Below are 13,553 nucleotides of genomic sequence, written 5' to 3' on the forward strand. Positions count from 1 at the left end.
CGGAAATTCATTCTATCCTAGAAACGTAATTTTTTTCTCATGTACTATCAAACGTTATGGTGTAGGACACGTGGCCATAGTTATTTTACAATGGGATCATTATTTCAATCACATAAATGCAACCATAGAAGTCACCTATGAGCATTGACACTGCTACAGTTTTTGTGAACTTATCGAGCGTTACTATTCCCGGTCGATATTCCTGAAACAAACGGCTGTCCATTGCTTATTACATTTTATCTTCTGTCAAATATTCAATTTGGAAATAATGGCAAGCAAATTAATTGTTCCTTTCACAACATCTCTCGGATATTAATAGAGCCCACACAGAATGGAAATCATTGAAAATGTCAGGCAACATTTGTTTAAAATCATACTTACTTCACTGATGCGGAGAGTAGACATAATAGGGAGTTTGCTACCACAAAAACAGTTATGATTATCAGGCTGCTCTTTACGCACGCCCAAAACTTATACCAAGTTACCATGAATCTGATTTTTGTTCAATACATGTAAATAGCCGTCACTTCCACGACGCAGTTATTGTTTAAATTCGTGCCTGGCAGTTGTATTATTAACACTGACTTCACTGTATGGCAACGTGGCAGTGTAGGGTTTGAGGTATAGAAATTCGCTCTTGGATGACTCTGGAGATAAGCAAATGCTGTAATGGTAAGGTCCAGCTCCAACCCCAGAATAATTTACAGCTTGACGTGATGCAGCCCTTCGATTAATGTTATCCTCAGAAATTCCCTGACCCAAACAACAACCAACTGTGGAGCTGTATCCTTCTGTAAAACTTCTATCTTGTTTACACTTGATGGCGACCAGCAGAATTATAGTGACAAGAAATATAAGGGAAGTTGATCCTAAACCGACGATAGCATAAAGATTTAGATTCGATAAATATTCCCGATTGTTGGATCGGTCACTTGGTTCAGGCAAAATATCAGTGACATTGGATAGCAGTGAGAAGAGGAGAGTGGCCGTGCTGGACAGGCTGGGCTGCCCATTGTCCTTCAACAAAATGACCAGACTCTGTGTGGTGGCGTCTTCCTCCAACAATCTTCGCAGTGTTCTGATCTCTCCAGTGAGCAGCCCCACACTGAACAGACTTGGATCAGTGGCGTCCATCAGCTGATAGGAAAGCCGTGCGTTCTGACCAGAATCTGCATCAGTACCCAACACCTTAGTGACTAAATAACCTGGGTATGTTGACCGTAGTGGTATCTCCACTGCTGTGGAGTTGTTCCATGTTACAGGTGAAACAATGAATGGCGCATTGTCATTTTGATCCAGGATTATAACATTCACGAGGGCAACACTGGTCAATGGGGGAAACCCACCATCCTGAGCTTGAACTTTGATCTGGAAATGCTTCAGTTGTTCATAGTCAAAGGAGCGCAGTGCGTAAATATTTCCGCTCTTGGAGCTGATACTGATGTAAGCGGTGGCAGACACGTCTTGGATCTGGTTCTCCACAACTGAATAGGAGATTTCCCCGTTCTGGTCCACATCCGGATCTAAAGCGGTCACTGCAAATATGGAGGCCCCGGGAGTGTTGTTCTCCATCAGGTAAACGTTATAGGAAGATTGCGTGAACTCTGGAGCGTTGTCATTCACATCAGAAAGTGACACTAATATAGTTCTGTTGGCAGACAGCGGTGGCGTTCCTCCGTCCCAGGCGAGAATGGAGATGTTATACGATGATTCTTTCTCTCGATCCAGTGCCTCACGCACAACCAACTTGTATTGGTTGTTGGGAGACTTTTCAAGTCGAAATGGGATATTCATAGGAACCTTGCAGTGAACTTGTCCGTTTTGAACAGAATCTCGATCCGATACACTTATTAAAGCCACCACAGTTCCAGGTACAGAATTTTCTGGGACTACACGTGATATAGAACTCAGTTTTATCTCAGGAGCGTTATCATTCATGTCAATTAGTTTGACTACAACTTTGGCATGGCCCATCATTGGTAATGCACCATTGTCTGTCGCTTGTACATAGAGTTCAAAAACAGTTGATTCCTCAAAATCGAGAACTCCTTGAACTTTTATCTCACCATTTTCCGAATCCAACACGAAAATCTCGCGCCCCCTTTCGGAAGAATGACTGGAAAAGCTATATTTTATCTCAGCATTTGTGCCGGTGTCCAAATCAGCAGCGTTTATTTTTGTCACTGAGGTCCCCTTCGGTGCATTTTCTGATACACTTGCCCTGTATATGTCATGGTCGAAGATAGGTGCATTATCATTGGCATCCAGCACAGTGACACTGATCTCAGCTGTGCCAGACCTGTGCGGGTTGCCACCATCAATGGCCGTCAGGACAAGCTGAAACATTGACTCCTTTTCCCGATCCAAAGCTTTTTCTAACAATAACTCCACAATTTTACCACCATCGCTTCTCGTCTGCACATTCAGGCCGAAATAATCGTTAGAACTGATCTGGTAAGTGCTGATTGTATTCACGCCCACGTCAGAATCATGCGCGCTCTCGAGAGGGAAGCTCGCTCCTGGTGCAATCGATTCACCAATCTGTAAGTAAAATTCTTTTTTTGGAAATTTGGGGGAATTGTCATTAATATCCACAATCTCTACTTCAATTCGATGCATTTCCAACGGATTATCAACCGCTGCTTCAAAGGAAAGGGAACAGGTCGGGCTCTGTCCACACAGCTCTTCTCTGTCGATTCTTTCATTCACAAATAAAATCCCATTTTCAAAATTTACCTTCAGATACTGACCGCTGTCATCAGAGACCAGTCGGAATTTGCGAGCCGATAATTTCTCAACGTTTAGTCCTAAATCTCTCACGATATTCCCAACAAAGGCGCCTTGCTCCAGTTCCTCGGGAATCGAGTAGTGAATTTGCCCCGATACCAGGTCCGACACAAACAACAGCAAAATGAAAGCCGGCCCGCAGCTGAGCGCATTCGCCATTCTTCTGCGATGCGATTTTCTTTGTTCCCAACAGCGTTCGGCTTCTTCCTCAACTAGAAAATGAATGCTTTTACGCATTAAAATACAGACGTTAACGTGAAACCTTGAACTCCGCTAGATCTGCGTTTCTGAAGATGGCTCCGCGGCGCAAACGCAGGGACTGTTGTGGTGTTTCCGCTGCGATTCACTTCAGCCTTTTGTGGTGGGGGAGGGGGTAGATCGCCGCCAACGTCTCGGTTCCTCATTGGTACACAGCGACACGAAGAGTCCCAACCAATAACTACATTACACTCTTCTTAAAGCGAGACGTTAATTTATTATATCATACAAACCTTTGTTTCTCTCATATACTATCAACATGTATGTTGTGGTTCACATTGCCATAATTACGTTGCAATGTAAGTATAAATTTAGCAACATAAGTTTAACCAAAAAAGAAATTTCTCAGCATGGACATTAACACAATAGGTTAAGTTATCAACAGTTACTTGTAGTCATAGAATCGTAGAAATATACAGCACAGAAGGAGGTCATTCGACCCATCGTGGAGTCCTGTAGCTCAGTGGTTGAGCACTCGCTTTGCAAGTGAGAGACCTGAGTTCAATTCCAGGCAGAGGGCCAAACCTTGGGCAAGTTTCCTTACTCCACACAGAGCCTAATAATAATCCCTCCAAAACCCAAAACAATAATAAATTGGTCATTTTCAACCCACGACTGTTTGTGGGACATTGCTGTGCGCAATTGGCTGCCGCGTTCTCCCACAAATATACTGTCAATTCACTTGTGTTCTGTGAAGCGCTTTGGGAAGTCCTCCTGACGTGAAAAGCGCTATATCAAATGCAAGGATTATTATTATTATTATTATCGTGTCTGTGCCGGCTCTTTTAAAGAGCTGTCTAAACCAATCGCACTTCCCCATAGCGCTGCGAACTTGTCCTCCCGTAAACAAGAGTCATTCATAGTCTTTAAAAAAAACTGCTGTGCACAGCTTTGTACATTTTCTGCCATGTCAGATATTCAACCGCGAAATTACTGCATGCGAGCAAACTGATGCGTGTAAAATATTTCCCGACATCTCTCTTACAAAATAACATAATCGATATAGAATGGAAAACATTGAAAATCTCAAGCAATATCAGCTTACAATAAAAATGTATCGTACTCCTACGCACACTACGAATAATAGATTTTACCAGAACAAAAACAGGTATGAATATAGGCTGCTCTTTACGCATCCCCAAAACTTCTACGAAGATAACATGAATATGATTTTTGTTCAACACGAGTAAATAAGCGTCACTTCCGTAACACAATTATTGTTTAAATTCGTGTCTGGCGGTTGTGTTTTTAACACTGACATCACTGTAGGGCAATGTGGCACTGTAGGGCTTCAGGTACAGAAATTCGCTCTTGGATGATTCTGGAGACAAGCAAATGCTGTAATTGTAAGGTTGAGCTCCAACCCCAGAATAATTGACAGCTTGATGTGGCCCATACCCTCGATTAAACGTATCATCAGAAACGCCCTGACCCAAACAACAACAAACTGTGGAGATGTATCCTTCAGTGATATTTCTGCCTTGTTTGCACCTGATGCCAAGCAGCAGAATTATAGTGACAAGAAATATGAAGGAAGTTGATCCTAAACCGACAATTAAATAAAGATTTAGATCCGAAAAATAAAAGCGATTTTTGGATCGTTCACTTGGTTCAGGCACAATATCAGTGACATTGGATAGGAGAGAGAAGAGGAGAGTGGCCGTGCTGGACAGGCTGGGCTGCCCATTGTCCTTCACCAAAATGACCAGACTCTGTGTGGTGGCGTCTTCCTCCAACAATCTTCGCAGTGTTCTGATCTCTCCAGTGAGCAGCCCCACACTGAACAGACTGGGATCAGTGGCGTCCATCAGCTGATAGGAAAGCCGTGCGTTCTGACCAGAATCTGCATCAGTGCCCAACACCTTAGTGACTAAATAACCTGGGTATGTTGACCGTAGTGGTATCTCCACTGCTGTGGAGTTATTCCATGTTATAGGTGAAACAATAAATGGCGCATTGTCATTTTGATCCAGGATTATAACATTCACGAGGGCAACACTGCTCAATGGGGGAAACCCACCATCCTGAGCTTGAACTTTGATCTGGAAATGCTTCAGTTGTTCATAGTCAAAGGAGCGCAGCGCGTAAATATTTCCGCTCTTAGAGCTGACACTGATGTAAGCGGTGGCAGACACGTCTTGGATCTGGTTCTCCACAACAGAATAGGAGATTTCCCCGTTCTGGTCCACATCCGGATCTAAAGCGGTCACTGCAAATATGGAGGCCCCAGGAGTGTTGTTCTCCATCAGGTAAACGTTATAGGAAGATTGCGTGAACTCTGGAGCGTTGTCATTTACATCAGAAACCGACACCAACATCGTTCTGTTTGCAGAAAGCGGTGGCGTTCCTCCGTCCCAGGCGAGAATGGAGATGTTGAACGATGATTGTTTCTCTCGATCCAATGCCTCACCTACAACCAACTTGTACTGTTTTTTTGGAGATTGTTGAAGTCTAAATGGGATGTTCACGGGGACTGTGCAGTGAACTTGTCCGTTTTTTCCAGAATCTCGATCTATTACGCTGATAACAGCCACCACAGTCCCGAGTTTAACATCCTCTGAAACTACACGTGACATTGAACGCAATTTTATCTCAGGAGCGTTATCATTTACATCAATTAGTTTCACAATAACTTTAGCATGGCCCGCCATGGGAGTGGCTCCCTTGTCTGTAGCTTGTACATACAGTTCATAAATATTTGCCTCCTCAAAATCGAGAACACCTCGAACTTTTATTTCACCGGTTTTCGAATCCAACTGGAAAAGCTCGCGCCCCCTATCGGAAGAATGGCTGGAAAAGCTATATTGTAATTCAGCGTTTGGACCTGCGTCCAAATCAGTAGCTTTGACTTGTGCCACTGAGGTGTCATCTGGTGTGTTTTCTGGAATACTACTTCTGTATACTTCATGCTGAAAGATAGGTGCATTATCATTGTTGTCCAGTACAGTGATACTAATATCAGTTGTGCCAGATCGGTGGGGTTTTCCGCCATCGAGAGCCGTCAGGACCAGCTGAAGCGCTGACTGCTGTTCGCGATCCAAAGCTTTCTCTAACAGTAACTCCACAATTTTGCTACCATCGCTTCTCGTCTGCATCTTCAGGCCGAAATAATCATTAGAACTGATCTGATAGGTACTGATTGTGTTCGCGCCCACGTCAGAATCATGCGCGCTCTCGAGAGGGAAGCTCGCTCCTGGTGTAATCCATTCACCAATCTGCAAAGCAAATTTGTCTTTCGGAAAATTCGGGGAATTATCATTAATATCCACGATTTCTACCTCAATAGGATGCACCTCCAAAGGATTGACAACCGCAGCTTCAAAGGAAAGGGAACAGGTCGGGCTCTGTCCACACAGCTCTTCTCTGTCGATTCTTTCATTCACAAATAAAATCCCATTCTCAAAATTTACCTTCAGATACTGACGGCTGTCATCAGAGACCAGTCGGAACTTGCGAGCCGATAATTTCTCAACGTTTAGTCCTAAATCTCTCACGATATTCCCAACAAAGGCGCCTTGCTCCAGTTCCTCGGGAATCGAGTAGTGAATTTGCCCCGATACCAGGTCCGACACAAACAACAGCAAAATGAAAGCCGGCCCGCAGCTGAGCGCATTCGCCATTCTTCTGCCTTGCGATTTTCTTTGTTCCCAACAGCGTTCGGCTTCTTCCTCAACTAGAAAATGAATGCTTTTACGCATTAAAATAAAGACGCTAACGTGAAACCCTCAGCTCCCCTAGATCTGCCTCCCTGAAGATGGCTCCGCGGCGCAAACGCAGGGACTGTTGTGGTGTTTCCGCTGCGATTCACTTCAGCCTTTTGTGGTGGGGGAGGGGGTAGATCGCCGCCAACGTCTCGGCTCCTCATTGGTACACAGCGACACGAAGAGTCCCAACCAATAACTACATTACACTTTTCTTAAAGGCAGACTGAAATTTATTCTATCATCGAAACGTTATTTTTCTCATGTACTGTCGAAATTTGTGGTGTAACACAGATGACCCCAATTAGTTAACAATGTAAACCTCACTTAATAACATACACTTAGCCAAAGAAGACATTTATGAGCATTGACATTGACAAAGCATATGTGAAGTTATCAATTATTTGTCACTATTAGTCGTTGATATTCCTGAAATAATCTGCTGTCGACTACTTAATGTGTTCTATCCCATGTCAGATATTCAACTTGGAAATAATAGCATGCAAGTAAACTGCTGCTTTCACAGTATTTCCGAACATCTCTCAGATATTAACACAGTCCACACAGAACAGAAACATTGAAAATGTCAAGTAAAATATGTTTAGAGCGATATTTGCCGCAGTCGTACGTTCAGTAGGTACAACGGAGATTTCACTACCACAAAAACAGGTATGAGTATCAAATTGGTCTATACGCACGCCCAAAACTTATACCAAGGTACCATGAATAAGTTTTTTGTTTAACAGGAATAATTACGCGCCACTTCAATGTTTAAATTCGTGTCTGGCGGTTGTGTTGTTAACACTGACTTCACTATAGGGCAAAGTGGCAGTGTAGGGCTTGAGGTACAGGAATTCGCTCTTGGATGATTCTGGAGATAAGCAAATGCTGTAATGATAGGGATCGGCTCCAACTCCAGAATAAGTTACAGCTTGATGTGGTGCAGGTCTTCGATTAAAATTATCCTCTGAAATCCCCTGATCCAGACAACAACAACGTGCGGAGCTGTATCCATCAGTGATATTTCTATCTTGTTTACACTTGATGGCAACCAGCAGAATTATAGTGACAAGAAATATAAAGGAAGTTGATCCTAAACCGACAATTAAATAAAGATTTAGATCCGAAAAATATTCCAGATTGTTGAATCGCTCATTTGGTTCAGGAGCAATATCAGTGACATTGGATAGGAGAGAGAAGAGGAGAGTGGCCGTGCTGGACAGGCTGGGCTGTCCATTGTCCTTCACCAAAATGACCAGACTCTGTGTGGTGGCGTCTTCCTCCAACAATCTTCGCAGTGTTCTGATCTCTCCAGTGAGCAGCCCCACACTGAACAGATTGGGATCAGTGGCGTCCATCAGCTGATAGGAAAGCCGTGCGTTCTGACCAGAATCTGCATCAGTGCCCAACACCTTAGTGACTAAATAACCTGGGTATGTTGACCGCAGTGGTATCTCCACTGCTGTGGAGTTTTTCCTAGTTACAGGTGAAACAATAAATGGCGCATTGTCGTTTTGATCCAGGATTATAACATTCACGAGGGCAACACTGCTGAATGGGGGAAACCCACCATCCTGAGCTTGAACTTTGATCTGGAAATGCTTTAGTTGTTCATAGTCAAAGGAGCGCAGCGCGTAAATATTTCCGCTCTTGGAGCTGACACTGATGTAAGCGGTGGCAGACACGTCTTGGATCTGGTTCTCCACAACAGAATAGGAGATTTCCCCGTTCTGGTCCACATCCGGATCTAAAGCGGTCACTGCAAATATGGAGGCCCCGGGAGTGTTGTTCTCCATCAGGTAAACGTTATAGGAAGATTGCGTGAACTCTGGAGCGTTGTCATTCACATCAGAAACCGACAGCGACATAGTTCTGTTTGCAGAAAGCGGTGGCGTTCCTCCGTCCCAGGCGAGAATGGAGATGTTATACGAGGATTCTTTCTCTCGATCCAATACTTCACGCGCAATCAACTTGTACTGGTTGTTGGGAGACTTTTGAAGACTAAACGGGATGTTCATAGGAACCGTGCAGTGAACTTCTCCGTTTACTCCAGAATCTCGATCAGTTATACTAATGACAGCCACCACAGTCCCAGGTGTAACATCCTCTGGGACGACACGTGATATCGAACGCAATTTTATCTCAGGAGCGTTATCATTCACATCAATTATTTTGACAATAACTTTAGCATGGCCCGCCATGGGAATGGTTCCCTTGTCTGTAGCTTGTACGTAAAGCTCATAAACATTCGCCTCCTCAAAATCGAGAAGTCCATCAACCTTTATCTCACCACTTTTAGAATCCATCTTGAAAATCTCGCGCCCCCTTTCCGAAGAATAACTGGAAAAGGTATATTTTACCTCAGCATTTATACCTGCGTCTAAATCGACAGCGTTGATTTTTGTCACTAATCTCCCCTTCGATGCATTTTCTGGTACACTTGCCCTGTATATATCGTGATCGAAAACAGGGGCGTTGTCATTAATGTCTGCAACAGTGATACTTATCTCGGCTGTGCCAGATCGGTGGGGATATCCCCCGTCAATAGCCGTCAGGACAAGCTTAAACTCTGATTCATCTTCGCGATCCAAAACCTTCTCCAACAACAACTCGGCATGTTTACTTCCATCGCTTCTCGTCTGAACACTCAGCCCGAAATAATCGTTAGAACTGATCTCGTAAGTGTTGATTGCGTTCACGCCCACGTCCAAATCATGCGCGCTCTCGAGAGGGAAGCTCGCCCCTGGTGTAATCCATTCACCAATCTGCAAGGCAATTCTTTCTTTCGGAAAATTCGGGGAATTATCATTAATATCCACGATCTCTACCTCAATAGGATGCACCTCTAAAGGATTGTCAACCGCTGCTTCAAAGGAAAGGGAACAGGTCGGGCTCTGTCCACACAGCTCTTCTCTGTCGATTCTTTCATTCACAAATAAAATCCCATTTTCAACATTTACCTTCAGATACTGACGGCTGTCATCAGAGACCAGCCGGAACTTGCGAGCCGATAATTTCTCAACGTTTAATCCTAAATCTCTCACGATATTCCCAACAAAGGCGCCTTGCTCCAGTTCCTCGGGAATCGAGTAGTGAATTTGCCCCGATACCAGGTCCGACACAAACAACAGCAAAATGAAAGCCGGCCCGCAGCTGAGCGCATTCGCCATTCCTCTGCGTTGCGATTTTCTTTGTTTCCAACAGCGTTCGGCTTCTTCCTCTACTAGAAAATGTATGTTTTTACGCACTAAATTACAGACGTTAACGTGAAACCTTGAACTCCGCTAAGATCCGCTTTTCTGAAGATGGCTCCGCGGCGCAAACGCAGGGACTGTTGTGGTGTTTCCGCTGCGATTCACTTCAGCCTTTTGTGGTGGGGGAGGGGGTAGATCGCCGCCAACGTCTCGGGTCCTCATTGGTACACAGCGACACGAAGAGTCCCAACCAATAACTACATTACACTTTTCTTAAAGGCAGACGGAAATTTATTCTATCATCGAAACGTTGTTTTTCTCATGTACTGTCGAAATTTATGGTGTAACACAGATGACCCCAATTAGTTAACAATGTAAACCTCACTTAATAACAAACATTTAGCCAAATGAGACATTTATGAGTATTGACACTGACACAGCATATGTGAAGTTATCAACTATTTGTCACTATTAATCATTGATATTGCTGGAAAATCTGCTGTCGACTACTTAATGTGTTTTATCCCATGTCAGATATTCAACTTTGAAATAATGGCATCCAAGTAAACTGTTGCTTTCACAATATTTCCACACATCACTCAGATATCAATGCGGCCCACATAGAAGAGGAAAGATTGAAAATGTCAAGTAATATATGTTTAGAATCATATTTACCGCTGTCGTACATAGAGTAGGCACAACAGAGATTCAACTACTACAAAAACAGGTATGATTATCAAGTTGGTCTATACGCACGCCCAAATTGCATACCAACTTACCATGAATATGTTTTTTGTTTAACAGGAATAAATACGCGCCCCTTCAATGTTTAAATTCGTGTCTGGCGGTTGTGTTGTTAACACTGACTTCACTGTAGGGCAAAGTGGCAGTGTAGGGCTTGAGGTACAGGAATTCGCTCTTGGATGATTCTGGAGATAAGCAAATGCTGTAATGGTAAGGTTCAGCTCCAACCCCAGAATAATTTACAGCTTGATGTGGTGCAGGTCTTCGATTAAAATTATCCTCTGAAATCCCCTGACCCAGACAACAACAAAGTGCGGAGCTGTATCCTTCGGTGATATTTCTATCTTGTTTACACTTGATGGCAACCAGCAGAATTATCGTGACAAGAAATATAAAGGAAGTTGAACCTAAACCGGCAATTAAATAAATATTTAGATCCGAAAAATATTCCAGATTGTTTAATCGATCATTTGGTTCAGGAGCAATATCAGTGACATTGGATAGGAGAGAGAAGAGGAGAGTGGCCGTGCTGGACAGGCTGGGCTGTCCATTGTCCTTCACCAAAATGACCAGACTCTGTGTGGTGGCGTCTTCCTCCAACAATCTTCGCAGTGTTCTGATCTCTCCAGTGAGCAGCCCCACACTGAACAGACTGGGATCAGTGGCGTCCATCAGCTGATAGGAAAGCCGTGCGTTCTGACCAGAATCTGCATCAGTGCCCAACACCTTAGTGACTGAATAACCTGGGTATGTTGCCCGTAGTGGTATCCCCACTGCTGTGGAGTTGTTCCATGTTACAGGTGAAACAATAAATGGCGCATTGTCGTTTTGATCCAGGATTATAACATTCACGAGGGCAACACTGCTCAATGGGGGAAACCCACCATCCTGAGCTTGAACTTTGATCTGGAAATGCTTCAGTTGTTCGTAGTCAAAGGAGCGCAGTGCGTAAATGTTACCGCTCTTGGAGCTGATACTGATGTAAGCGGTGGCAGACACGTCTTGGATCTGGTTCTCCACAACAGAATAGGAGATCTCCCCATTCTGCTCCGAATCCGGGTCTAAAGCTGCCACCGCAAATATGGAGGCACCGGGAGTGTTATTCTCCATCAGGTAAACGTTATAGGAAGATTGCGTGAACTCTGGAGCGTTGTCATTCACATCAGAAACCGAAACCAACATAGTTCTGTTTGCTGAAAGCGGTGGGGTTCCTCCGTCCCAGGCGAGAATGGAGATGTTATACGAGGATTCTTTCTCTCGATCCATTGCCTCACCCACAACCATCTTGTACTGGTTGTTGGTAGACTTTTGAAGTCTGAATGGGATGTTCATAGGAACGGTGCAGTGAACATGACCGTTTTCTCCAGAATCTCGATCTGTTACACTGATCACAGCCACCACAGTCCCGGGTTTAACAACCTCTGGAACCACACGTAATATCGAACGTAATTTTATCTCTGGAGCGTTGTCATTCACATCAATTAATTTGACAATAACTTTGGCATGCCCCGCCAAAGGAGGTGTTCCCTTGTCTGTCGATTGCACATAAAGTTCATAAACATTTGCCTCCTCAAAATCGAGATCCCCTTGAACTTTTATCTCACCAGTCTCCGAATCTAACTGGAAAAGCTCGCGCCCCCTTTCGGAAGAATGACTCGAAAAGCTATATTTTACTTCAGCATTTATACCTTCATCCAAATCGATAGCGTTGATTTGTGTTACTGAGGTCCATTTCTGTGCATTTTCTGGTATACTTATTCTGTATATTTCATGATCAAATGTAGGCGTATTATCATTCGCATCCAGCACAGTGATAGTAATCACAGCTGTACCAGATCTCTGTGGAATTCCATCATCAATGGCTGTCAGGACCAGCTGGACCTCTGGCTCCTGTTCGCGATCCAAAACCGTCTCTAACAATAGCTCCACAATTTTACTACCATCGCTTCTCGTCTGCACCTTCAAGTCGAAATGCCCGTTTGAACTGATCTGATAGGTACTGATTGTGTTCGCGCCCACGTCAGAATCATGCGCGCTCTCGAGAGGGAAGCTCGCTCCTGGCGCAGTTAATTCACCAATGTGCAAAGCAAATTTGTCTTTCGGAAAATTCGGGGAATTATCATTAATATCCACGATTTCTACCTCAATAGGATGCACCTCCAAAGGATTGACAACCGCAGCTTCAAAGGAAAGGGAACAGGTCGGGCTCTGTCCACACAGCTCTTCTCTGTCGATTCTTTCATTCACAAATAAAATCCCATTTTCAAAATTTACCTTCAGATACTGACGGCTGTCATCAGAGACCAGTCGGAATTTGCGAGTCGATAATTTCTCAACGTTTAATCCTAAATCTCTCACGATATTCCCAACAAAGGCGCCTTGCTCCAGTTCCTCGGGAATCGAGTAGTGAATTTGCCCCGATACCAGGTCCGACACAAACAACAGCAAAATGAAAGCCGGCCCGCAGCTGAGCGCATTCGCCATTCTTCTGCCTTGCGATTTTCTTTGTTCCCAACAGCGTTCAGCTTCTTCCTCAACTAGAAAATGTATGTTTTCACGCATTAAAACACCGACATTAATGTGAAACCCTCAGCTCCCCTAGATCTGGCTCCCTGAAGATGGCTCCGCGGCGCAAACGCAGGGACTGTTGTGGTGTTTCCGCTGTGATTCACTTCAGCCTTTTGTGGTGGGGGAGGGGGTAGATCGCCGCCAACGTCTCGGCTCCTCATTGGTACACAGCGACACGAAGAGTCCCAACCAATAACTACATTACACTTTTCTTAAAGCCAGACGGAAATTTATTATATTTTGCAAGCATTATTTTTTCTCATGTTCTATCAAAATATATGCTGCGGTACACATGGACGTA

At 44.1% G+C, this 13,553-nt stretch overlaps 4 protein-coding genes across 4 annotated transcripts; all 4 read right to left on the reverse strand.

Moving 5' to 3' along the window:
- Positions 1-540: 540 nt before the first annotated feature.
- LOC121850061 (protocadherin-10-like) lies at positions 541-3,020 on the reverse strand. The gene has a single exon (XM_042340098.1). It carries the CDS (start codon positions 2,944-2,946, stop codon positions 541-543), a length of 2,406 nt encoding a protein of 801 aa, XP_042196032.1. The 5' UTR covers positions 2,947-3,020.
- A 773-nt stretch (positions 3,021-3,793) lies between these two features.
- Positions 3,794-6,791, reverse strand: LOC121850041 (protocadherin-10-like). The gene has a single exon (XM_042339993.1). The coding sequence runs from the start codon at positions 6,741-6,743 to the stop codon at positions 4,260-4,262; it is 2,484 nt and encodes an 827-aa protein (XP_042195927.1). The 5' UTR covers positions 6,744-6,791; the 3' UTR covers positions 3,794-4,259.
- A 719-nt stretch (positions 6,792-7,510) lies between these two features.
- LOC103172942 (protocadherin-10-like) lies at positions 7,511-9,916 on the reverse strand. Its single transcript, XM_042340099.1, has one exon. It carries the CDS (start codon positions 9,914-9,916, stop codon positions 7,511-7,513), a length of 2,406 nt encoding a protein of 801 aa, XP_042196033.1.
- A 773-nt stretch (positions 9,917-10,689) lies between these two features.
- LOC103184114 (protocadherin-10-like) lies at positions 10,690-13,293 on the reverse strand. Its single transcript, XM_007901971.2, has one exon. It carries the CDS (start codon positions 13,244-13,246, stop codon positions 10,763-10,765), a length of 2,484 nt encoding a protein of 827 aa, XP_007900162.2. The 5' UTR covers positions 13,247-13,293; the 3' UTR covers positions 10,690-10,762.
- Positions 13,294-13,553: the final 260 nt, after the last annotated feature.

The sequence above is a fragment of the Callorhinchus milii genome, unplaced genomic scaffold (genome assembly GCF_018977255.1).
Source record: "Callorhinchus milii isolate IMCB2004 unplaced genomic scaffold, IMCB_Cmil_1.0 Scaffold13, whole genome shotgun sequence".
In the NCBI taxonomy this organism is placed as follows: domain Eukaryota; kingdom Metazoa; phylum Chordata; class Chondrichthyes; order Chimaeriformes; family Callorhinchidae; genus Callorhinchus; species Callorhinchus milii.